We start from the raw sequence: 27,280 nt of genomic DNA on the forward strand, positions 1-27,280 counted from the left end.
GTCATTATCTTTGAAATATGAACGATGATGTGTGAGGTGTATGCAAACTGGGATTCTGCGGAATTTGTGCTATCAATCGCCAGACGCTATGCGAGACAGATTTTACATTCTTTTCGCTGTTAGAGCTCCAATTATAGTTCAGTATTTTTTAGTTTTTTTCAGAGGTTCGCATATAATTGCAGCGGTTCGCAGGGAATTATGAAAATGAATGATATGTACAAGCTTTTGATTCTCTGATGAGAATTGCATTAAAGTCATTAGAATAGTTCTTAGCGTATATTTGTCGTGTACTAAATACAGAAAAGGAGAATATAATTAATTCTCAAAGGTAATTTTATATTTAAATTTTAGATAATATTTAGTAAAGATGTAATGCAGTATACATTACTTTTATTTTATTTTTAGCCTAAAATAATTTCCGTAACACTAATATCTAAGTATCCTATGTGTTGATAACTTTTACAGTGATACATAATCAGCAACCTTCCAAAGGCGTACTCCAAGGCTTGCCATGTTTCAATTATTAGAACTATTTCGGATATTCCTTTCGGATCTGGATTCTTTCGAGCGAGAGTTTTTAATATAATTTAATTGTTAAAAACACTTAAGTTATGATTCTAAATGGCCAAAGGTTTATTTTATCTTATTCTTCTTTCCTCTTCATTTACTTGAACGGTCCAGCGAGTAGAAGATCGACCTTGAGGTCTGGTGCCTTCCCCACTGCCAGTTACGATGTGTTTCCCAAACTTTCTGGATCCATAGGTGTGTCGATAAAAACTCAGGATTCGTCAGCTACCTAACTGTCGAAAGACGATTTTTTATCTGTCACCGTCTCAGTATGAACACGTTTATTATAAAATGATGCGTAATACTATCCAGCTTATACGCATTATTTTATATACATTATATAGCATTGAAGGTTTGAAACTTTTAGAACTTTTAAATTGCATATTATGTGACACTTTAATCCCTTTATTCATAAAAACAAGTCTCATTGCAGTCTTTTAACTAAAGAACAATTTTATCTCTTTCCGTCAAATTGTGTTTATGCTTTGATGAAACAAGACAGGTGCATTTAATTGCAAGATAAGTCAAACAGTTTGATAATATTGAATCCAAATATACTGTTCGAAATTTCCATAGCAACAGCGGTACGTATATATCAACTGCATTAGACCAATGCATTATTCAAATTCTCAAACAAGTTAATAGTCACGCCTCTTTGGAGTCGCAATCTCAATAAAGACTTCCTATAAGCGATATTTTTATGAAAATTTTAATTGAAGATAGCGTTTGATTAAAGTTAATCGTTAAATACCTATCTAGGCGTTCCGCTTGCAATAATTGCGTTTGATATTGCTGTTGAGAGATCGTTGCAGTTAAGAGAAATAGCAAGTAATGCTCGTATCGAGGAAGTTAATTCTCGTTATAAGTTATAGATCCTCCATTTATATCTATATACATATTTATTGTAAGATTTTGGATAGACAGAGTGGAGGGGAAACTTATGCAGTTGAAAGCCAAATAAGACAAGACTTTTAGGGTCTCAGATACAGCAGAGTAAGGAAGAGTATGTTTACTATCTTACAATAGCTATCTAGGATATATCTAAGTACTGGTGAAGGATATGGTGAAAATGTGGTTCCGTTTGACTCTGATGAGAATCAACAGCATCGCTTGTCTAATCGCAGTTGTCATTCCGTTTCACCTTTATAGTCATTGTCTATCTGACTGTCTTGAAATGCCCTACTTGAGCAGACCTACGGGTAGCTATCGACCCCAACTCACTCCAACTCCTGGCAATATGGCAGCTAAGCACGCGTTTGTAAGTGATAGTTGACAGTCTTGTTGGTTGAGAATGGACTTGTTTGATGATGTACGCGCCATCGTTTCGTCTTTGGTTTTTTTATTGTTTATTGCTGCTTTTATGGCTTTTATAACCGCAATATGTATCAAATTAGCATTTAAAGCTAACACTACTAATAATGCATAGAATTCTACAGTCGTTTTAATTCAAAGTTATCCCGTTCTACTTTATAAATATAAACAAATTCATAATAATTGTAGAATAAGTAACACGCGTTTTTATTTACATAGTTAAAATGTAAACAGATTCGACTTATATCATGATTTTAATTAACTCGTACAGACACATTTCAATTACATAGCAAAATACCATTCGAAACACCTCGACGACTGTCGCTCCATAACTGACCAGTTCTTAAGGCAGCTTTTGCCACGGACCACCACAATGTGGAACCAGCTGCCCACTGAAGTATATCCGAACCAATTCCACTAAGTTCCAGTTCGGTCCTTCATGAAAAAAGCGTACAAATTCTCGCGAGCCTTCTGCCAATGTGAGTGTCCATGGGCGGTATCACGTAACATCAGGTGAGCCTCCTACCCGTTTACCGGCTATTACATAAAAAAACATGGAGCCGTGGACTCAATGATAGCAACTGTTATATTACATATTATACGGCTTAAAAAATATCTTATGACAATTAAGAAAAATAAATATTAAAATAGATGTTTAAAAACATTACTGATGTTTTAAAGTCCCTATGTCTCATAAAATATAAACTAGATAATCATAGAGAACCCTTCAAGGCTATATTTTGGCTGCCAAAAGAATAGCAATCTCCATCATTACACCTTCAACATAACCTATTAATCATTGTTCTACTGGATAATTCGTCGATTTAGTGAAAAGCAACATATTATTACTGGATAAATCTCTATCTAGAAAAGGTAATACCTAAGAACCTGATTTATAGCCGAAGAATCTTGCCCACTTATGTTTTGTTGGTAGTATTCATGTTATTCCTACATAGGCTTATGTGCAGAAGATTTTCAATTTTATTTGGCTTCATGACTGAGTGGTAAACTCAGTTGTGCAGTTGTACACAGAGTGCACGCCTGGCACCCGGAACATTTAGGTATTGTGGAGCATTTGAGCAGCCTACTCTTGGGTACTACAACAATGAGGTTTAATTCATATTTCATTTATAATTGTTTTGGTTTAACTAAAACTAGATTAGAAATATATCGTCTCAATCCTATACTCTGTGGACGGCGTATAACGTCGTAAATTATTTTATAAAAACAACGTGAGTAAACAATCTGTAAAACTGAATTGCAATTATGGAAATTCAATTTTGAAAACTGAATTGGAGTTACATGGCGTGCTGATGTAGTCTGTATAATTATAGAGCCTCGAATCTCTGATTATAACATTTAGAATGGCATCTCCTTAATTTATATCTCTAGAAATAGAGAGTAAGACTAATGAATCATGTTAAAACTCTACCAGAACTGTAATTAAAGTAGATACAAATTATTTTTTAATTGTTTTCTGTTTTACGAAAACATTTTTTAATTGGTGGTAGATTATCTATATTATAAAAAGAAAAGATTTTTATTCTTGTACCTTCGGTCCACAAAAACTGGGCTGAGTTTAAGAAAGTGTTTAATGATTCGTAATTGAACGATAAATAGTATTCTAAGCCTCCTGAATTCAAGAATATTACACGATATTAGTGTGTTTAAAGCATTTCTGGCCTAGTTGCTTCAGCGTTTGACTCTTATCCATGGGGTCGTAGGTTCGCATTTCGCACTCGCTCGTACGGTGAAGGAAAACATCGTGAGGAAACCGGCATGGCTTAGACCCAATAATCAACGTTGTGTGTCAGACACAGAAGCTTGCCATTTAGAAATGATCACGGATCAGATAAATCAGAGGCCCAGACCTAGATAGTTGTAGCCAGGTGTGTACTTATTTTCATTATATAATAACTACTAGAACTTTAGTTTATCAGGCTAGAGAAGAATCGTTCTATACTAAGTATTATATTATGAAAATAATTAAGATAAAATTTCTTGTTTATTATATATTGTCTATTAAATGTGTAGTACACATGAATAAGACATGATAAAATCTAGTATAACCATGGTTGAAAAAAAAAATAATAATGTCAGCTATCATCACATTAAAGGCGGATCCAGGGGAAGAGGTCTCCAGACTCCCGCTAGGGAGTAACCTCTTCATTATTGTTACCCAGTGGTTGACCAGAGCTGATCTCTGAGGTCCCAGGTTCGAGCCCCTGTGCACCAATGGATATATATAATAGATAGCCCATAGGGCTAGGTAGCTAATCTGACTTGCCTTAGGCTTAAAAAGTCTACAGCGTCAGTCACAGATCGCTGATCTACTAGCCTATTAAGAATACGATCATAAGCACACAATGCCTGTAAAATTGTCTTGGTGATGGTCATTCCATTAACCCCCAAGCGCAAATTTAAATCCGCCCTTGCATGGTCAATCATATTACACAAAATTCTTAATAAATCTATTCTCCGGTATTAAGAGGCGTTATCAGTTACGGAAAATTAATGAAGTCTTCCGTAGAGTGTTTCGCGGTTTAATAGCTACCATTAATTTTATCTCAACAGCGGGCATCTGAGCGGTGACGTGTCTGTCCGTATCGCATCATCTCTAGTTGAAATAAATGCTATAAATTAATTTTTTGTTCTCCGTTTTAGATTATGATAAAAAAATCATTTTCATCTTTTTAAGTATAATATAAAAACACTAACGCTTATTTATACGTTTATGTACTAGTTACGTTTAGAGTGTCTTTCAAAGTTGAATATACAAGTCACTTTTGTGAGCTTTTAATGCATCCACTGTCCAGAAGTTCCATCCACTAAATCCACTGGCTCGTCATCCTAAAATATGTGTTAGACTTCGTAACGTGCAACATCCATGGTGTGGACCATGCATATCATATACTCCGAAACATCATATGTGGCTACTATATTTTTAAATAGTGAAAGTCAGATTTCCGACAACATAGGATATATTTTACAATATATGGTGCAAATCGTAAATTGTTTAATACATATCCAGTTTACATTCAATAAAAACACGAGTTAACAAAAAACGCAAAGAAGCATCGACAAGCTCACAAAAGCTCGTAAAAGCTCTCGACTATTATGTAGTTATTGTTACGGGGTGGAAACACCATTATTACACGGGTTTGCTGGTTCATAACCCGAATCGTCTATTTGCAGCCTGCAGTGCAGTTGAATGAATGAAGCGATTTTTTCAATTACCTTTTCGTGTAAATATATTTTTTTTGTAATTATATAAATAATTGGCGATTCATATATAATCTCTTAATGTAGAAACTATTTAAAAGGATCGTTGCTCGATTTCCAATTGTTTACTTAATATTATATATGGAACAAGATGAACCTCTGGTGAACTTCATATCACCTACAGTCGAATACACATTTTTTTTAAATAGACCACTGACGTAATGAACTTTGAAACATAAATTCCTGAAGGCATCTATAAATATATGACAACCAAGTGACAATTTTTAATGTCGACATTTTTGGTATTTTTATTTATATATTATTTATGTTTTCCGTTTTATACTCCTCGCAAATATTGCAAGATAATTACCACAATCCCAGCCTTTCTCGAGCTTTTAGAGAGACGAAAAGCAATTCATTTTTATATATGTAGATATATATCAGCAAAAATGAACCCGAATACTTTAAGTACATTATTTACATAACTATACGTTGTAGTACACAGCAATTGTCGACAACGAGAGACTTGTACATCAAGTAAATAAATTCATATTTGATTATGATTAAAGATCAACTAGTCATGTTTTTAACTTTCAAAAGTGTCTTTTTAATAGGCCTAATTACAAATTAAAATACAGACTTGACTTTTTCATTAAGTGTAATGAAATGTTGTATTAGCGCCATCTATTGTCGCGAAGTTTTAATATGCCGATCTTTACTTAGTAACTGTGTTAACTTCTACTTATAATCCTGTAACCCAAAGACAATTTAATGAATAATAAGCGCCTTATTTACCTGGAAATAAAAAGCATGTGTTACAAGATAAGCTGGTTAAGGTCAACTATTAAAAGGCCGGCAACGGCAACTCTGGTATTGAGAGTATCCATGGGCGGCGGTATCACTTAACACCAAATGAGCCTGCTGCCCGTTTGCCTATTCTATAAAATAAAAAAAGAACCTACTTCTAAAAAGGCCGGTAACTCACTCGCGAGCCTTGTGGCATTGTGCCTATAGGCAGCAGTATCGCTTAACATTGGATGAGGTTCCTGCGAGTTTTCAGCTAATATAATAATATGTAAAATACTGATGGTTTAGAAATATAATATTTAATTTTTTACGTAAATATTTGCTAAAATTTATCACTTGAAGTTCACACCAAAACATACACTTAAGTGTCACTAATCCGATAACAAAACAGATAATGATTGACACTTCATGTAACACCATACTTTCGCGAATATCGGAACTCGGAATTTGTTTTGTTCCGGGATAAAAGAGAATTTTGCATAGGAAACGCTCGTCAACTGTCTATTCAAAGCGTATTGTATCAAAAAGATCGGAATCACACGTGTTTTGAAGAAAATTTCGACAATATTTTGCCTATTTGACAAGAGATTATCCCTGTACATTTAGATCATTCACTGAATACTTTTAACGCAAAATGAGCTCGTTAATAATAATAATGGATGGATACATTATGACGAAAATGTGTAGTGCAGTTTTTTTTATATTTCATTGATATAAATGTTCCAGTTTCTTGATAAATAGACGGTTTATATATTAGAATTTTCAGAGTATAAGGCTGGCGCTTCATACCGGCTGAATCATTAAAACTGCGATGTTCTAACGAGTAAATTTTCTATAGTAGATTTTATTTGTTGGCGATCGCCATGACTACGTTATTTTCCCAATTTTGATATCAGCTAAAGTGTTGTTAGTAATAAATATGATACTTAGAAGACGAAAATCTTAAAATTATTATTCAGTAAAATCTTTATAGCATTATTAAAACGTGCAAACAATTGAATATCGTTATTAATAAGAGACAAACATATGTCCTGTAACAGGACTTTCACGAAATAAGACTTAATTTAATCACTGCAACAATGTTTTGTGCATGAAAGCTCCGGAAGTCGGTGTAATATTACAGCACCCTTCACTAAGGACTAAACGAGTTACGATTTTTATTTATAGTTACTTAGTACTTTGACGTTTAAATCTATTATTATTTCTCAGAAATCAGGTTCAAAGACTATTTATCATATAATATTAACACTTTATAATTTAGTTGACTATAAATTTTTGATCATTACGTTGGTTTTCAATTTTTAAAAAGATTTTATAGCTGTTACTTTGACTAATTATCTCGTGATATTAAACAATCTCAATAACGATAATGTTTTCAAACCCGGCGTGGGTATTGAACTTTTAAGATGGTACAATTACAATGTATGTAATTAATAATTTATTAATTAGTAATCAAATACACAGGATTTAAAATTTTCGCAAACTACACAGTAATAATAAATGAAAATAATAAAAAAGAAAACCAAAACAAATTTTAAAATTTTGGTGTCTGTGGCAGTGATACCTTTAACAATGGCAGCGAAGAAAGCAACAGCTCTTTACTCTCCGATACTATCTACCAGACGCAACATAAATCTTTAATAAGGGTCTGTGCACTTGAACCCCAAGAGGAGTATAATAATGTATATAGAGTAAGTAGGTACTCAGTATCCGCGCGCCGATTTGGTCCGTTGTGCGTAAAGTCCTGGCTAGTTAAACCAGCCTAACTCCTTCCAAAATCTCAGAAATTTCCAGGACACTCCGCAGGCTTCAAGGAGCGACTCACTGCTCCGAGGATTTCTCTTCGGAAGCCACGTTAGATAATTTAAATATTAGTGGTATGTTTAAAATTTGTGTTTAATCAAGAGATTGTCAAGCTTTTTAAAAAGCACATTATTCCTTTATTAGTTTGTTTCTTTAAGCACAATAATAGACTATAGACGAATGGTTATGAAAAATTGCAAACGGGTGACTGTTTCGTAACCATCAATTACTCTTTATAACATTTATAATAGTAACAAAGGAATGCCCGTTGTTTAGTAATGGGGCATGTTATTTGATATTTGGTGACTACAGCCGGTCAGGACTGGGCGGTTTTGGGCGGCGACGACAGATGCGCACGCGTTGAATCGCGTGTTATTTAAATTTTTATAGGGAATTTCTTAAACAAATAGGAAAATATTTCAATATCATAAATAGTTTGATGGCGATTTTTAGTTACATATCTCTAATAATGATGGGGATTTTTTAAAGAACGGTCCTGTAGCCAGTGCAGCGTATTTAGACCGTAAGTTTTGACAACAATTATTTATTTACTGTTCCTATTATTATGACATTTGGCATGCAAATTTCATAATAATAGTGACTAATATTTTTATATATAGCCAATTGTTCGTTGTTCTTTTAAAAATTAATCAATCTAAATGAACCACTTTCTTTACAAATAAACAATTAATTATTATTATTAGTAAGAATATTAGGAGAAATTAGGCCATTCCCATTCCCCATTCCCATATCTTTTTTCATCTAAAGAAGGCTTTAGATTGACTTATAGAAGCAAATACAAGAAGTTTATTAACGTATATATATATTATTTATATTATCTTAATTTCGATTTCTTTGTTAGTAGTATTGATAAATGATCGTAGTAAAATGTTAGTCACCTGTGGCCTTGTCTTGAAGGTCTCTTCCAACCCTTTTCAGAGGGCTCTGTCTTTGCCAATCTATTCCTGGTCTTTCTATTAAGTCATCACCGTCCTTTTGGTATGCCCACATTTCTTTTACCTATCTATAGTATGAATACGACAGAGCAATATTCAAATCTGATTTATTATTCAAAGACAATATCTTAATACTACTTATACCTATTATTTGAGTGAGCTGTTGGTGTATTGCGCACCTTCCGCTATTAACATTTTGCAACATCGTGTCAGCAATTGATCAATATTCGAATAAAATATAAATCAAAATTACTCTTCAGCTAAGCAGATAATATTTGGAACACACGTGAGCCGTGTAGAAGTTGGTCAATGTTCAAATGAAATCTGAACAGAAGTAAAATCATAATAAAATGTTCGCATTTATAAAATCCAAGCCGCAGAACGAATTCCGTTAAAATTAATTTAAAGAAAAGAAATAAACACTAGATGAAATCCTAAAATGGGAACAATAATAGAAAAGGCGTACCCAGCGGGAGCGGCGCCGGCGCAGATTACAATAATTATGAACGCACGCGTCGCCCTCTGCGACCTAATAACTGTCATTTAAGAACTAGTCACAAAACTATCGCGAAAATCTATTGTCGCCTGATGTGTGTTCACATTAACAAACTCATTTGTCAGCTTTTAATTAAAGTTTCTTCTATTTCTACGTCTAAAGATTTACGCAGAACATTTAAGCAATATCTTCAGTGGTTATTAGGAGTAACAAGGTGGAAACGGTCACCAGGGAAGCGAAATAGAGTCGTCTTGCAAGGTGGCGAAGATAAGTATAATGTTCAAAATAGGGAGAGGGCGGAGAAAGACTTTTATTTATAAGAGATCCTTGTGCACCAATGGCCTTTCTTTCTATGTGCGAAATAAACATTCGCTCGAACGGTGAAGGAAAAGATCGAGAGGAAACCTTGGAAAATCGATGCCGTGCGTCAGGCACAGAACCAGGCCCAGACCTAAAAAGGTTGTAATGCCATTGATTTTTTTAGTGACTCTTTAACGCCCGTCCCGTAAAAAGCGTGTATCTAGCATAGGACATAGGCTGATCAGCTATTTGCCAAGCGATAATAAAACTGATACAGAAATCTGAGGCCCAGACCTAAAAAGATGGTGGCGCCACTGATTTATTTACTTTTATCTTCAGTGGTCGGGCTACATGGATACGATTACTTCAGGTTTCCGAGGAAGCTTTCCATTAACAAATACGATGTTGGACCAAGATACACTTGGACCAGATTATTCTTGGATCCAAGTATTTTGTATAAAGTGCTGCTTAAAGTAAACGTCGTTCTTTTAAAAATAATAGGAGACAAACAGGCATGTAATGTTAACATGGACACTCTTAATGACAGATGGCTAGAGCGTTTGGGTTGCTCTATGATTTTGTTCGCTCCTTTCTTGAAGGATCCTAAGTCAAATTGGTTCGGAAATACTTGAGTGGGCAGCTAGTTCCATAGAGGAGTGGTGCGCGGCAGAAGTTGCCATGAAAACGTTCAGTTGTTTAAAGACGGACAACATGCGATTTACGCATTACGATTGACCAATGAAAATGACCCTCGTCCCATTCATTGGTACCCTTTCACGTAAGTTCAACTCATATTTTACAAAACATCTGTTGTATCAAACAATTTGCGTGTTCCAAAAATGCATCCCGTCATACGAAACGTATCCGCCCACGCACAGATTGGGGATGTAAAAAATGGATCAATTTTTATAATAGTCCTAGGGTAACGCGTACTTTATTACAAACCGGAAACATTTATAACCTTTGTGCAATGAAAAACTGTGTAATTTTTGTGAAACTCTGTATCCCAGCTGACTTATTAAAAAAAGGAAAGATACAAAGATTAGTTAAGGCATAATATTGCGTTTGATCTACATTAATTCAAAGTAATCTGCTTGGACATTGTTTTTTTACAAGAATACATACTTTATCCTTAAAGTACTAAACTAATACGATAATGTTGAAAAAATAATAATATCGCTATAATGAACTGATTCAAACGTTTGTTTAAATAATTTAATATACAGTTGCTTAAACAATTAATATTTTCATTCACATTCATAAATATACATTACCTTAATAAATAAAAAAATCATATTTTTCCTTAATTTGATTATTTTTTAACAAATCGGAGGACACTGGATTCGATTCTGGCGAAACAAGTCGATACGTCTGTCTTATTCCGTTACGAATTATGCCTTGGTCAAGGCAAATCTATATTAGTTATACAGTTTAAACTAAGCAGGTTATTCACATTTATGTTGGCGATTATTTGCTTACCAGCTTGTGATCATTAAAAAATGAGAGAGTAAGAGGAAATACATCTGTTTAGAAGTGTTAGCCTAGTGTCTTAAGCGTACGACTCTTATCCTAAGGTCGTGTGTTCGAACCACGGCTGTGCACCAATGGAATTTCACTTTTATGTTTTATGTAACAGGGGGCTTCGTACGATTTTTTTATTGAAGGACCCTAAGTCGAATTGGTTCGGAAATACTTCAGTGGGCAGCTGGTTCCACGTAGTGGTGGTACGCAGAAAAAACTGCCTTAAAAAACGCTCAGTTGTTAAACGACGGACGTCGAGGTGATACGGGTGAAATTTCGTGTTCTACCTCGACGTCCGATGATGAAACATCGTGTTTATGTGCGTAATTAGCTCTTTCCCCTCCCGTAATTCACACGTCTCTAACCCAAAAATTATTGAAACGGATGCCATCTCAGGCAGACCATTTAGGGTTGATGCGTTTATTATTACTTCTCTTTACCATGAATTAATCAGCACAAATAACAATTCCAACGACAAACACTAAGTTCAAAGAGCTTGATTACATGTGCGTTATCGGTTTATACTTGAAGTGCCCGCCCTCGCTGCGCGTCCCGCCCAAAGCGTACGCAAACACGCGCAACGTAGAAAGGGACGCGAGACTTGAGTGAGCTCACTCAACCACCGAACCCTACAATTAGTAGGCGAGATTCAGTCGCGGCATCGATTCGTCGCGTTAATTGTACGGAAGGATTTTCTTGATATGATTTTCCGCGTGTGCTGTGAGCAGTGATGAATTGTGCGTACTATCAACAGCACGGGGGCGGCCCCGTGCCTCATAATGTCAACAATAATTACTTCAACGAGGTAATTGTGGATTTTTGTAACCGGTTCGTTAATATAAATAATTTTAAAGTGTTAAACGTACGCATATACCTTAAAGATTAATTAATTTACTTTAAGATAAGTCGCGCAACATACTCCGTTTTCTTAGTCATCTTAAATGTCCCGTAGAAACGTCTATCTAATTATTTTACGTCAAATAAATGAAACACTTTATTTACATCTCCAACAATATTCCAAAAAAGGAATGAATTATATGAGAAGGAATGTGAATGGGTGGTTTTTTTTGTTCGTTAATAAAACCTTAACCTCATTAAATATAAAAATACACGCACAGAGTATAATAAAAACAAATAAGTTTGACTGACTTGTCAAACTTTGTTGTTGTTACTATCTTAGCTAATTCTTAAAACAATGACTTATATACTTTACTGTAATTATTTATTTATTTCCAGCACACAAATATACAGTATTTAAAATATTCTTAACCTACATTGTAATAATAACGATTAAAAATTAATACAAATTTTTAAAGTTTGGTGTGGCAGTGTACCTTTAACGCTGGCAGCACTTCCTTGCTGTATTGCGATACTTATTCGTTGAGCGAGGAAAGCACCAGCTCTATCCGGTACAATCTATAAGGCGCCAACTTAAATCTTTAATTAGTCATGTGCCCTTGAACCCTACAACCTAAGAGTCTACTCCAAAGGGAAAGTAATATACTTTACTTACTGCCTCGGTATTTATATTCATGCAAACATTGATACAGCAGAATTCACAAGAGTTGCATTAACCGTTATTTGTCAGCAAGAATTAATTTCTGTCAAATCAGTGTTAAGTTATTAATAAAGAAAATAAATAAATAACGTTATGTTCTTATACTTGGTTATTAATATATACTTTTGTAATTATTGATTATGAATATCTTGATTATTTAACTTTGGAATGGCGCATATGAATTATGGCCGAATGCCAATCTTAAATTGTCTGACGCTGTGCTTAATACTGTCCATATAAATGGCATCGATAAAATATCGATTCATGCTTATCGAAGATGACAATCTACGATGAATAATGAGCTTTTTATAAAAAAGTGTAATGTCAAAAAGAATTGCGTCATGTCAGTTCGAAAATTAATCGATTGACAGTTACTTCAATAAGCATAAGCTGTTGCTGACCTATTTGACGGAAGAAGAAGACAGATTTAGACCTAATTTCCCACTATTTTAACCGCTGTCTATTGTGTTCGATTCTCAACAAATTGAAAAACTGTTATTTAGCCACAAGCTTTTAATTTTGTGTCTATGGGCTTTATTATAATTAAGTTAACAGTCCAACTGAAAGATTTCACTATATGGTGTCTCAAATAATAATGTAAAGTAGTGAGAACTTAATTATTATAATTTTTATCGGGCCATTGGAAAGTTTACTGATTTTGTATCTACAGTATTCTAGGCTCAGAATGAGGAGTATCTTTTTAAATGAACAAATACGGTAATAATATATATTAGTAAAAAGCTCACATAATAAGCTCAAGTTTTGAATTCAATGTAAGGGCGAAGTTCGATGTTCATATTGTCTATGATCACACTAATAAGATGAAATGTGGTTAGGTCCTAGACGTGAGTCGGCCGAAGGTGACAGTTGCGAAACTTTCCTCGCTGGATATATGACTTCCTCCTTTAGGTAGCTTAAAACGACCCATTTAGGGCTAATTATGCTTTTCACTGTCGTTCTCCCATATTCTTGATTTACATTTCTAGTTATTTGGTACTCCGTGATTTCAGGTACAATTATGTACAATCACTTGTCCAGTTTATGTGAAAATCTAAGTAATAGGTACTTACAAAATGCAATTAAAGTTTTATTACCAACTGTAATGAAATTGTATTTGTTCATTAATCATTTATGAAGAAATGTTTGCATGGAATTACGTAGAATATTTCTTCTACACCAAATTTCCCTTTACAGATATAGAACCTCATACATAATGTTATGTACTTATATATATACACTATGAGAACTCCGAATTTGCTTATAATACAAGAATTTCTTTTCCTAATTCCTGTAACAATTCCATCATCTATGTAAATGATATAACGAGCAAAATAAGAACGACGACGACGATATAATATATTTGTTTGTTGAGTAACCAAAAATACACAAATTTAGTGTCTTTGAGCCACTGGAAACTCCCATTTAAAACTTCTCATCTCTTTCAATCAAAAAGCTCATTATTTCTGTAATTAAATATAAATAACGTACCTTTATAAATACAATAGTATAATAAGCCTGCTCACACGATACACAAAAGCTAAATATCTTAACAAAAGCACACCTTGACAAAGAAATAATGGGAATTAAAAACATTTAATTGGTGTGATTACACACAAATACCGCCCGTGGTCCTCTCACAGCCCTAAAATTGATATTTGATCTCTGATTTATTAGCTTGATATGTATTTTTCACGTATTAATAGGAAAGTGAGGCTGTACGTGAAAGAGATTTTTCCAGGCATTTGGCTTATTTCTAATAAAGTTATAGACAAAAACTAATACAGGTATGTTGTAATTTCTATGATATGTCGAAGTGAGGTCGGATCGTATTCAGAACAGATCAGTGACCTCTTACACAATATTAACATTTTCATCCCTTATTCATTCCCAAGATTCAAATCAGAATTATCCAAATTCCGTCTGTCAAAACCGAACTAGGAGTGAGGCCACCGCGCATTCGAATAGAATAGACACTACTTATCCAGAGCTTGATATATTAGGTGGTGATCAATTTAAAAAAAAACGTTGTTAGGTGCAAATCTGGTACTTAATCTGCGTTATCAAATTTTTTTCTTCAAAATTCTATAAAAAATAAAATTGGAAGTGTAATTATTTTTTAAATGTATATACTCCGTAATTACAATGTAACTTAGAATAGATATATTATAACTTATACTGTAGAAAAATATATATGATGTGGTGTATTAATAAATGAATATTAAGTTGCAGTTTCATTACAAACAAAAACAATTATTAGGGATGCAATGGTCGACCTTACAAGTTAACAACCTATCTTTTTCAAGCAATGTAAGGAAAATAACTAAAAAACGAAACACAAAGGGTAAAGTGCAATAAGTGCATAACCAAATCAACAAAAATAAAATTACAATTAACAACTTAATCTAATATAAAATAATAAATAAAACCTAATTATGGTTCATGAAATTCAATACAAAACAAAATAATATGTAAATATGAATTAAAAAGTCACGATTGAGCAGGATAAGATATAGTTAAGAAGTGTTAATGTAGAAGACTTTTAAAGGCGGTTAGACGAGATTTACCGGAGGCGGCAGCTTAGATAAGATCAACCCAAAACACGGGATATATTTCAACTTCATTGACATTTTACCCACTCCACTCTGCGACCCAAAATATGTCGTGATCTCCGGAACGAGAAACTTCCACCTGATATTTATTTCTCAATTACAACACTAATTTATAGGAAATATACTAATACTTACTTTGTATATTACATGTTAAACAACACAAAAAAGAAAAGAAGATACAACAAAATTATAAAAGTAATTTAACAAATAATACACAAATCTATAATTAATTATTGTAGATTTAGATGGATGTGTGTTAATTTAAATTTTGAACACTAAGACAGCTGCATGTCATGACCGTACATATGTATACGTACGTATGTGTGTGTACGTATGACATAGGAGTCGAAGTACGCGCGATGTCCCGAGTCCCAAGTACCCGAAATATTATTCAAACACTTAGAGACTTGAACCTACCACATCTTACAAGGCAATTATCATAATGTCGGTCGAGTCATCACAATTAAATACAATCCTTTTAAGGCGGGTTACGTAAGTGCATCTGATGCATATATGTTGTAATTACATCAATTTAGGTAATTGGTTTGGAGTATGTTCTGGTTGATACTGAGAGTCCAAATCCAAAAATCCAACTACAAATAGTGGTTTTTAAAAACAACCCTTTATTCGGGTAGGTAGGTACCTACCTATATAATTAAATAAATAATGTTTATTGGTATCATAGCAATCAAATATACAGTATTAACTATTTTTTAACCTACATAAAATAATAAAAAGAAAATTAAAACAAATTTAAAAAGTTTGGTACTTGTGGCAGTGATCCTTTAACACTGACAGCATTTCCTCGCTGTATTGCGATACTTATTCCTTAAGCGAGGAAACCACCAGGGGCTCACCGGTACCATCTTCTTTTTCACAGACTTACAAACAAATTAAATGAAACATCAGTTAACATATAATAGATAATTTATTATCTACAGAATCTAATCTAAGAAATATAATTATTTCTTTACATAATCATTTCATAATATTATTTATATCATACGCAATGTAACGTATGCGCAAATGGTATCTACTTCGCAGAGTCTAAACCACTTTGAATGTCCGGAACATTGACCAGGTAAGTAGTGTGGACTCAGTTGCCGCACTTAGACGCCCAGTTGGTGCGTAAAGTCATGGCTAATTAAGCCAGCCTAGTTCCTTCCAGAAGTTTCCTGGGCATTCCGCAGGCTCCGCGGAGCGACCTAAGCGAACGATAAAGAGACGAAATTTTTATTTTGGTACTTGTATAAGGTCTTTTATTGTTACGTAATTGATTAGAATTAAGTCTTTGTTTCTTGAAAATAGATGAAAACATCTAGGCAATTTCGTCGTTCATCAGTTGTTACCAAAAATTAACGTTACCCTGATAGTTTAATTCTGTCGCCGTCCCATTCTTGTTTCAGTGGTAACAGACTAGACCGAGGGCTGACACCTTAATTTAGACATCTAAAAATCTCGATTAGGCAATAATAGTCAGAGTCGAGACTTAACTTACACACATCTTCTTCTATATAGGTATCAATCTTTCTAAAGTCTTTTGGTCTTTCAAAGACCAGGTGTGTTTGAATAAGCTTTAGATTATATGTTCATATGGCGTGTATTTTTATTATTTTCTGATTTAGTTATGGTTATTTAAAAAACTTACGTGTGTATCAATTTTGATGATAATTATATATATATTTTCTACATATATTGTATTTGTTATGTCTGTCATGTTTCCTTATTAAAATAAATCAATAAAATTAGTTATGTCACTCACGCTAATTGCCGTGTATGTGATAAAATACGTTTTAGGAAAAAAGAGAGGACAAAGTCTAAGACTCATGACTTAGTCTATAGTAAAAAGAATTTCATTGAAAGCTTTTCGAATACAACCTGAAATTCTATAACCGTCGACAACCCTAGTTGCGGGTGGGAAGGCAGAGGAGAGGTCTCGCAATTATGGGGCCCATAATTACAGGGCTGGCAGCCGCTCGGCGCCGAAACCGACCGACTCTTGCCATAATTAAAAACGTTCCGAATTAAATTTGCTCGGACTTATGATATTAACTTTTTAGATGCTTTCTAATTAGTTTTTACTCATGATTAGACCTTCATCTGATCATTTGATTATTTGCGAATTGTGAACTCATTACCGAAAATGGTATATTGTTTATAATTTATTAATGAAATTATTGTGCAAACTTTTAATAATGCGTTTTTATTTACATGTTCTCACTACACGCTTTTAAACTACACACATACACAAGAAAATATGACATGACAAATTTTACACACATCAATTACCTATATTAGAACATAATCAAGCTAGCAAGGGAAAACTTAAACAAGCAACCACAAAAAAAAATATCTGAAATTAAATAGAAATTTAAACCCCTTAGTAATTTAGTTGTAAGAGCGAGAAAGCCCATAGCGTTAAACAACTTTGAAGGAAGTTTGTTATGTTCCGATGTATCTAATGAATAGTAATAAAAAAATTGTACCCGTACAGTGTTATAAATATATCCCAGAAACGATTCTAGATAGTTATACTCATAAGTTGTACTTTGACAGACTTATATTAAAACAAAACAATAAACTACAATAGACCAAATATAACAGTTTTAGATAAAGACGACAAAATAGAACATTTAATAGATATTGCCATTCCCAAGACTCACAACTTACAAGAAACAATAGCTTATAAAATCACGCAATATATAGATCTGATGATAAGGGTCCATATCCTTTTTTTCATCACCGGAATAGTAGTAGAAATCTAATTATATCATCCCTCAACAAGCAGTTATATTAAATACAGCAAAAACAACTGGCAAATTTCTTCGAGATAACTCCTAAAAACCTTTGTTTTGCCTTTGTTTTGCAACAGTACACCAGGATTAATTATTTATATTCTGAGCTAAAGTAAACATAATAATAATAATAAAAGTCATATCTCATAGATCCGACAAAGGGAACCTCCTCCAAATCCCGCCATTTCTATATGCACTGTGCCACTCTCTGCCATGTGCTGTTTCCTTAATCCACCTTCGGGATTGTCCTCCTCTTTTGCGTTTATTTTATCTTCTGCAACAGTTTAATCGTTTCTTACTCCACTTTACTGTTCCTCATACTTTTTGAAAAGATCTAATGTTTAATAGATACCTACTACTAGCGGCATTGTGTCATTGTTAAGTTTTTATATTACTTGTTGCCATCGGTTTGTTTTATATTTTATAGGTTTTCCAGTAGGCTATCACTGAATACTATTATTTGCTTATCTTTCAAACGCGAAGAGATTTACCAATAGGTATGAACGCATCTTTGACTAGAGCCGCGACTCCAGCGACCATCTATTGGTTATCTCAGAAATTCTAGGAGCTTTTCTCTATAATTGTATATATGTCTCCCTTGCATAAATTGCTTCGTAATATTTTTATGTTATTGATATTAGATACATTAAAGATATTTCTTAGTACATTTTAGTTTATACTAAATTTTATTCATTTTTTTTTCTAGGTTAGTATCGACAACGCGGATCACAAGGATATGAAGATCTTAGTAAGTACTAAATTTTCTAAACAATTACTTAGTACTCACTAATATCAGGGTATCAATGCGTTTCAGAATAAACCTCACTGTAAACGCCTTTTTGGGACTTTTGGCTAACAATTTATCCTACTAACTATCATAGGAAAATGATAAATTTTTCTTTCCTTTAAGTGTATCATTTAGGTGTATTGACTATGCTCCCATGCCAGCACTGCCAGAAGGCTCGCGAGAGCGGTGCGATTTTGAAAGGTCCCAAGTCGTCTTGGCATGGAAAAAACCCACGCAGACATAATTATCAACTAACTCAATACAAAGAATCCCCTCGTAGTGCTGCGATATTGCGGGTTTCATTGTGAGGAAATTGCATGAAACTGGTTCACTGTGCCTTCTTAAGTTCTCGTGCCTTTTTTACACGTGTATATTTCTAACATACTTTCATAAGTGATTGTCTACGTTGTAAAATTTGTAATGTTTTAGAGCAAAAATAAAATCACGTTGCCAATACAAAAATGAAACTTGGACCTTATTTTTTTAGCGCATAAGATCCTTGATAAAACACAACATCACGATCGTCGTAAATTAGATCGGAACGAATAATAAAATCGATAATTTAGTTTGATTTGTCGTGTTGATGTTCCATTGACGCTGTGAAATGTATTGTGAGAGGCGATGGTGATTGATTCGTTACGGCACGCCACAAGACCGGCTCTATCTGAGTATTATAAAATAATATAATGCCTGGCTTTGCTTGGTGCTGTTTTTATTATATCTATTTTTTTACACATTAAAAACATTTTTTTTATATAAAGAAAAAGTTTAAAAAAGCTTAATCTGATGTTAAGTAATACTGCCGTACATAGACACATTGACAGAGGGCTCGCAAGTACGTCGCCAGCTTTTTAAGAATTGGTACGCTCTTGAAGGACCCTAAGTTGAATTGGATCGAAAATACATGAGTGATATGCCACATAGTAGTGGTGCGTGGCAAATACTTCCTTAAAAAGGCCCAGTTATGGAACGCCGGACGGTGACTCGCCGTTATCAACGGGTGAAATTTTGTATTCTGCCTCAACGTCCGATAATGACTGAAAGTAAATAGTCTCAAAGAAAGGAAAAGAAAGGAAAGTGAGGCAGTCTCGACATTTAGCCCCAGTTATTGCTTACTAGCTAAAAGAGCTAAGTACGTGAAATGAGATGTTATGTGACATGGCTAAATAAATGTGTTTTCTATTCTGTACTAATAATTTAAAAAATAACAATGTTTTACGTACGTCAGTTGGTACTGACTTGACTTGACTGGTGTCAACGCTTGCGCGGGCTTTTCTTAACTTTTTTCTTGGAGAATTTGTGGAAATTCTGGCGGTAATATGAAAACCTGTTAGGCTATTAATAATGAAATGTCTTTCGGTGACAATTGAGCAGAACTCGTAACGTCGAGTTAATACTATAATAATAATCGCCTATTTAAGATAGATGTAATACGTACAATAATTTTTATCCCTGTGTGTTCTGTAATATAATAAAACAAAAGGAATTTAATGAAATCTGTGATGTAGCCCTTCAGGAACCATCGTAAAGCCCCTTAGTGGTTTTTAATGTGCTCTGTGCCTTTAGTTTAAACATTATTCATTTCACCCAATCGGACTACTAGACGTTTCAATGAAACAAAGTTATGTCATGGTCAAAATCAGTCAGGCATGTCAAAAACTCATTGGATTTGTAAACCAACTTAATTATGATTTTAAAAAATCTAATTTATTTTAGCGAAGGACTAACTGGATTAAATAACGCGTGATATCGATTAATAGACTAAAGGAACAATAAGCAATTGATTTCAATTGAATTAATACAAAGATTTTACATACAATGCGCAATGGAAACTGCAAAAGCACACGCGTCGCCGCAGGCGTTTTGCAATGTACGTGTGGCCAATTCGTGTTCTATTGCACAGTTCAACGCCTTGAAGTTTGTTTTACACAGGTGACGTAATCCGGATATAGATATCAATTTCGTACGCGTTTTTCTCCAAAATAAGCAAAGTATTTTACTTTTAAATTCAAGGAACTTGAACATACATTATTTAAATGTCGAAGGAAAAGGGTGGGACTACAGATAAAACAAAGTGTTAGAATTTTATTTTTAAACGTTAACACGTTAGTTCTAAAATTTAAATTCGAATTTTACACGTTCGCTATAATTGGCGTCTTACTTCTAATAGTAATAATAAAATATATCCTTGTAATTCTGATATTACAGTACTTATATAGCCAAGTATATAGTTTTATTTTGTAAATGTACTGTAGGAATTTAATAAAAGGTTACCGAGCATTTACCCGACATATTAAGAAGCTTCAGATCGCAACTAGAAGATTTATGTAGTGAGATAGTAATGCGTCACTCGTACAGAGCGTAGCGGAGGTGAGACGACGGGCTCCCACTCGCCTATGAATATAAATAGTGATATAATACATATAAGAAAATTTCTTAATATAATTTTTTGTTCAAAATACTTGTATATGGCCCCGCACCACAGCATTCGGAGTTATTGGGAAATTTATATATAAGTGATGGAATTTTACAGTAAACAGTCAATCTGAAAAAAATCCTTAAAAACTATTTACGGTACATAAGTTGTGGAGGAATTCATGGCCCTCGAAGTGGCCGTCAAAACCTGCTACCCTTATGTAAACGTAAACTATTGAGGGTTATCCTGACCGAGGGTAAACCTGGCTACTTATCTTGAAATATCGCTTTCAGAGGTTCTATATGTATTGGTTCGAACAGTTAAGGATAAAGATTATTTTTCGTTTTTTTAACTAAAGCGATAATCTTGATTTACATATGTATGTATCATCAGTGCCGGCCCGAATTTTACACACACAAATGTTACAAAAGATTATTATTAGGGAAATGGTCTAACAATACTTTAGGGGTAATTCTAACATTGCCTTTTAGGGGTTTCACCTTAGAGGTAATGTTATATTTATAGAACAGAGGCAAATGTTCAGAATGCCCATCTGATATTAAGTGATACCGCCGTCAAGTGCGTTGACAGGCTTTAAAGGATTGGTACGCTCTTGAAGGGCCCTTAGTCGAATTAGTTAGGTTCTTTAGAGTCAGTCTTATTTACAGACAGTTTTATTTTTCCCCTGGCAAACGGGCAGGAGGCTCCTGATGTTAACCGTCGCCAAGGACACTTCTCAATTCTCGATGCTTGGCGGCTTTTTAAAACTGGTATGAGGAACCATAGTCGAATTGGTTATCCATTGCTAACACAGCCGAGGTTTGATTCACGGCCTGAGATTTGAGAAACGCAAATATTGCGTTTATTTTAGTGACAGTTAAGTAAATCGAATGATTGTCGGCAAAGCCGGCGTCGCCAGTTTCCGTAAGTTAGCTCAATTTCCGCCGGTCATTTACCGACATCCAATACTCTAGCGTCTATGAGGCTTTCCATTCGAAAGCGGAGGTTTTGTTTTCAAACCATTGAAGTTAGACATGTAGTGGCTTTGTACGTCTGGAAAATTGTTAAATTTTGTATATAATGTTTAAGTTTTGTATATAATCAAGGTAATTTGTCATCGTACATCAAGACCATCCGTATCACGTCCGTCGTGCCACAATTGAGCATTTTTTAAGGCAGTTTTTTCTGCGCACCACCACTATGTGGAACCATCTGCCCACTGAAGCATTTCCAAACCAATTCGACTTAGGGTCCTTCAAGAAAAGAGCGTACCAATTCTTAAAAGGCCAACGCACTTGCGAGCCTTCTGGCAATGTGAGTGTACATGGGCGGCGATCACTTAGCATCAGGAGAGCCTCCTGCCCGTTTCCCTTCTGTAATATTAATAAAAATAGTTTTTGAGTTGGAAGCTTAAATTGGGTAAAATAAAATAGGATTGGGTAGACGTTGCCGACTGTCACGAATGTGACTAATCTAATATTTTATTTTGTATAATATAATAATAATTAGCTAGCGAACTGTCGAATCGACACCTGATGGGGTCTCTGGGAGATTCGACCCATAAAACGGCTGCGATGACTAATGATCTGGTTTTCCGCCCAATCCTATAAAATAATAGAACTTACCATAGTTTTTCTCTCCTGGGTTGTAGGTTCGAACCCCGGCTGTACAATAATGGACTTTTCATTCCCATTTATCACTCGCTCGAACAGCGAAAGAAAAAATAGGGAGAAAACCATCTTAAACGCAAAAATCAACGACTAGGCATTGGCTATTAAAAAAATCACGAAACATAATTGGTAAACTCTTGGGGCTTCTTGTGCGCCACGTTTTGTATATTCTCTGAAACACATGAAATCCCTAGATAACTCGATTTGCTGATCACACCCACCGTAATTTTGCATCTCAGCGTGAGATTCGAGTTGAAATTAAAGCGTTTATTACATTTTCGCACGATGGGTGAATTTTATCTCGTTAGGAACCCGCCTTCAGCCCCCAAATATCACCCCATTTTGAATATTATGACAGACAATTTCACCCTCTATTTATACACGATAAAGACTAATTCAGTGTGCGTGAAAGTGATGATATTTTCGTGTTATGCGTGTCATAAAACTATTAGACGGTTTACCTATTCTCAAGCTGTCTTGAGCAAGGGGTCAAGCGCTTTTTTGTGTCCGTTTTTTATATGCCATTTGGGATTATTTGGTCGGTGTGAGCATTATTTCATTATCTTTAACACCTTGTTGCTTTAGAGGGATCGAACAGATGTTTTTTTTTAATTACTTTAAAGTAAAAAAACGAAAATTTACGTGGAAGATGGACTCCACTAAGCGAATTTTGGGTGATGTAAATTAATTTTATTATTATTATCGTGAAAAATAATCTTATGTTATAAAAATTCATTTCAATTAATTTTAATATATACTTAATAAACATACTTTATATATTTAATAAACATACTTTAAACACAGTATTCCCCTAACGTATCGACGAAGCTAACAAAGAATTAGAAGAAAAGTTTATGCAAATCAAGAGTCGAATAAAATGGAGTCTTGGTCGATCGATACGACCTTGGGGGCGGGGCTTCGCGTGGGCGGGGTTAAGTAAGGCCGACCCGCCCACCGCCCGCAAGCGCACAAATCCAATGTTCGCGCGCTGCGCTCTAGCACCGACGTCATGTGCCGCGCTCCTCGCGTCCATCACAAACAGTGCAACCATCTGTCAAGTCAATCCAAATTTGAATTTATGTCAATTTTATCGGCAGTTATGTGTTAGTGTTTTGTGGACAAAATGATCACCGATATGTATGCGCCGCTACCGGCGCCTAATAAGACAATTGTAAGTTTTTTATATTATAATTTTAGTAGTCTGTGAAAAGTATTCATTACATATTATGTTAAGACAACTTTACGTATTCTTATCTATATATGTATTGTCTATACAAACGTCGTTAAATTAGCATATAAACTAGCTATTTGGTTAAAATAACTTTATAAAATATTGAATACAAGATATGGTTACAAAATTACATTTAAAAACAAACTTATATTACTTTAAGTTAATTATACTAGCTTGACGTAGAATATTAGTTTCCGTTAATAAGTAGGTGATTTTAATATCTATACGTATTAATAAAAACATAGATTACAGATTTTTAAGTGATAATCCTTTCGGTAGTTTAGATATAGGTTTGCAAATATTTCCTTAACTATAGAGTTAAAAAGTCCATAAACGGCTGAAACACACATAATTTGTTTATAAGTACAACAAATAAAATTAAACAGATAAAGAAATGTATCATGTATGTACATCAGTAACACAAAATTAATTCATTCGAAAAATATATGTCTTCGAACAAATTTCGTGAATGATTTTGACACATCGAACAATTGTTTTCACCGAGAACAATGCTGTATTGTTCTGTATCGATTGAATTCTCTATTCAGCTTACAATCTTATCAAATATAATGATTTTATCTAAATTGTATTAAATGTAATTGATACTTCCAGTTCAGATAATCTTGCTTTGGGTTTTTGTTATTATTGTAACAAGTTCATGAGCCCAGCAAACAAACACCTATTTTGTCCCAAGCCCCAATGGGAAGTTATTAACGAGGTTTGAACCTATCTAATAGATAAGTAGGTAATACAGTTAAGAGTAATGAGTTGCTTTTTCATGGTAATTTTTCATTTTTCCCCGGTATATGTACCGCATTACACTCGCTTACGGTGAAAACATCGTGAGGAAACATGCTTTAGCCAAAATAGTCGCATCAGACACAGAAGGCTGATCACCTACATGCCTATTAGAATTTTTTTACGAAACAGATACCTTCAGAAATCTGAGGCTCAGACCTAGAAGATGGTAGCGCTATTCTTAAAAGAAACAAAATGGACTTAATAGGATAAAATATTACAAGACTTTTAAAACCATTATTTCCAAAAAGCTTTGAAAATGATATTTTTGTTTTTGCCGTTTACTTCCTATCATTTTAGTTGGAGCGAAAAGCTGGTTGATCTCATAACTAGTGCTATATCAGAACAATTATTGCGAAAAGCCAAAATGAGATACTTTGGAGTTGTAAAATCAACAAAGGTTCAACAAAATTTTCCACATCTAAGTTTTGCAAGAGCATCAATCAGCATTATCATTGAACCTATTATGGTCTTAGTTTTTTTTGGCCATTCACGGGCCCAGCGTGAAGCCTCAAGTGTGAATGGCATTGTGGCAACGAGCCGACTTTTATTCGCACTAAAGGGCTGTTGTGGGGATTAGTTCGGCTTTGTCGTTCCGAGTGCCATTCGACAAATCCATGGTGACAATGACATTTCACATAATGCACTTACTTTTTGTTGGATTTTCGGGATTAACTGGCCACTTTCGATGCTAAACATCCAGTTCCGGAGAGCTCTATATCATCGAGTGTATTGTAGCGTTGCTTTTCCGCAACTGAGCGTTTTTATAGACAGTTTTTTGCTGACCAACTGCCTACTGAAGTATTTCTCAACCAATTCGACTTAGGTTCCTTCAATATCAGAGCGCATATTCTTAAAAGGCCGGCAACACCCTTGCGAGCCTTATGGCAATGTATCTATGAGCGGCGGTGTCACCTAACATCAGATGAGCCTGCCATTTGCCTCCTGTTACATTAAAAAAAAAATATTTTTATCGTAAAATGCTTGCGACAAACTTTTTTATCTTGTCTTTGACGCCAGTTTTGAGGGCTTGCTTGGAATTTTGATTTGTATCCCTCCCGATGATATTGATAATATTGTGATCCTAAGATATTAGGTATATTTATATATCTAAGCATATATAGTAATAGACTATGGATCATATACATGAACTTATAGTATACCTACTGTATTATCTAATATTTGATAACCTATACCATTTACTTAGCCTAGTGGCTGAAGCGTGCTACTCATCCCTGAGGTCGTAGGTTGGCTGTGCACCAATGCGTTCGTGCGCACTTAAGATTCGAACGAACGCTGTAGGAAAAAATCGTGACGAAACCGGCTTGCCTTATATCCAAAAAGTCGACGTCGTGTGTCACTGAAGGCTGATCGCTTGCCTATTAGATTGACAAATGATCATATAACAGCCATCTGAGGCCCGGACCTAAAAAGGTTATAGCGCCACTGATTTCTTATATTCTTATTGTGATATTAACAGATACAATCGTTAATAAAGTTAATAAACTAATTAAAATATTTGTCACATATATGTGTAAATCCGGAACGGTAGCGATGAGCCATTTGTCTTTTTTATCGCCGCTGCGTCGTGTTTAACCCGTTCATTGACAAAAGGTATTTAAATTAAGCTGTCAGGAAATAATATTTAGTGCGCAAGCGACATTGCTAACGTTCTTGTTACAGTTTTAGAATAATACTATGTAATGTGGTACATTTTTAGATACAAGCTGATTTCGCTTTGGGATCGAAAAAACAATCACTATCGTTATGGGTTACAGAATATCGGTGCTGGGTTAAGGGGCTTTATATACATAATGTTATTATTTTAATTAATTATTAATTATAATACAATTACTTGAGTATGGTTGAGTTGTTAATATGATTAATTTTTCTGTTAAAAATATTGATACTGTGTTATATAATATTTATTTCCAACTCACAAATATAGAGTATTTATAATATTCTTAACCTACATATTAATAATGATAATAATTAGTTTTGGATACCAAACATATCTATTTTTATTAAAAACTAATCCACTCTTTTAAATAAACTCTTTTGTCTCTGTCTGTAAAATTGCATTTATGCTGTGATGAAAAGTGATAGAAAACGATTGTTAAATGCTGCTCTTTGATTAATATGACTAAAAACGTATCTACTAAGGTAAGGCTTATGAATTAGGGAATTACCACTAAATAAATTCAAAGCTCTCGTTAAAGTAAATTAATCAATAAAGCTCTGTATGAATCGAAACTTGGCGATTAAAAAGAGTGGCATAGAGTTTCTTGCCAGTTCTTCTTGTCTGCTCTACGCTCTTCACTTGAGAACTGGTAGTAAATGTAATTTTTACAATTAATTTAACTTCTTTTCTGACGTTCATATACTTGTTTACGTATATGAATAAAGTTATTTTGAGTTTGAGTTGGAATTTTA

The 27,280-nt window shown here is 34.2% G+C and overlaps 1 protein-coding gene across 2 annotated transcripts in view; it reads left to right on the forward strand.

The window, feature by feature from the left end:
• Nucleotides 1-11,653: 11,653 nt before the first annotated feature.
• Nucleotides 11,654-27,280, forward strand: part of LOC123710918 (transcription factor Sp9) — a 38,100-nt gene continuing 22,473 nt past the window's right edge. The window contains exons 1-2 of one of the 2 annotated variants that reach the window (XM_045663226.1): nt 11,690-11,788; nt 18,652-18,693. In XM_045663226.1, the coding sequence (XP_045519182.1) occupies nt 11,714-11,788; nt 18,652-18,693 (117 nt within the window). In that variant the 5' untranslated portion in view covers nt 11,690-11,713. Of the gene's footprint in view, nt 11,789-18,651; nt 18,694-27,280 lie in introns of both variants that reach the window. The other variant, XM_045663228.1, reaches the window with a different exon arrangement.

The sequence above is a fragment of the Pieris brassicae genome, chromosome 6 (genome assembly GCF_905147105.1).
Source record: "Pieris brassicae chromosome 6, ilPieBrab1.1, whole genome shotgun sequence".
In the NCBI taxonomy this organism is placed as follows: domain Eukaryota; kingdom Metazoa; phylum Arthropoda; class Insecta; order Lepidoptera; family Pieridae; genus Pieris; species Pieris brassicae.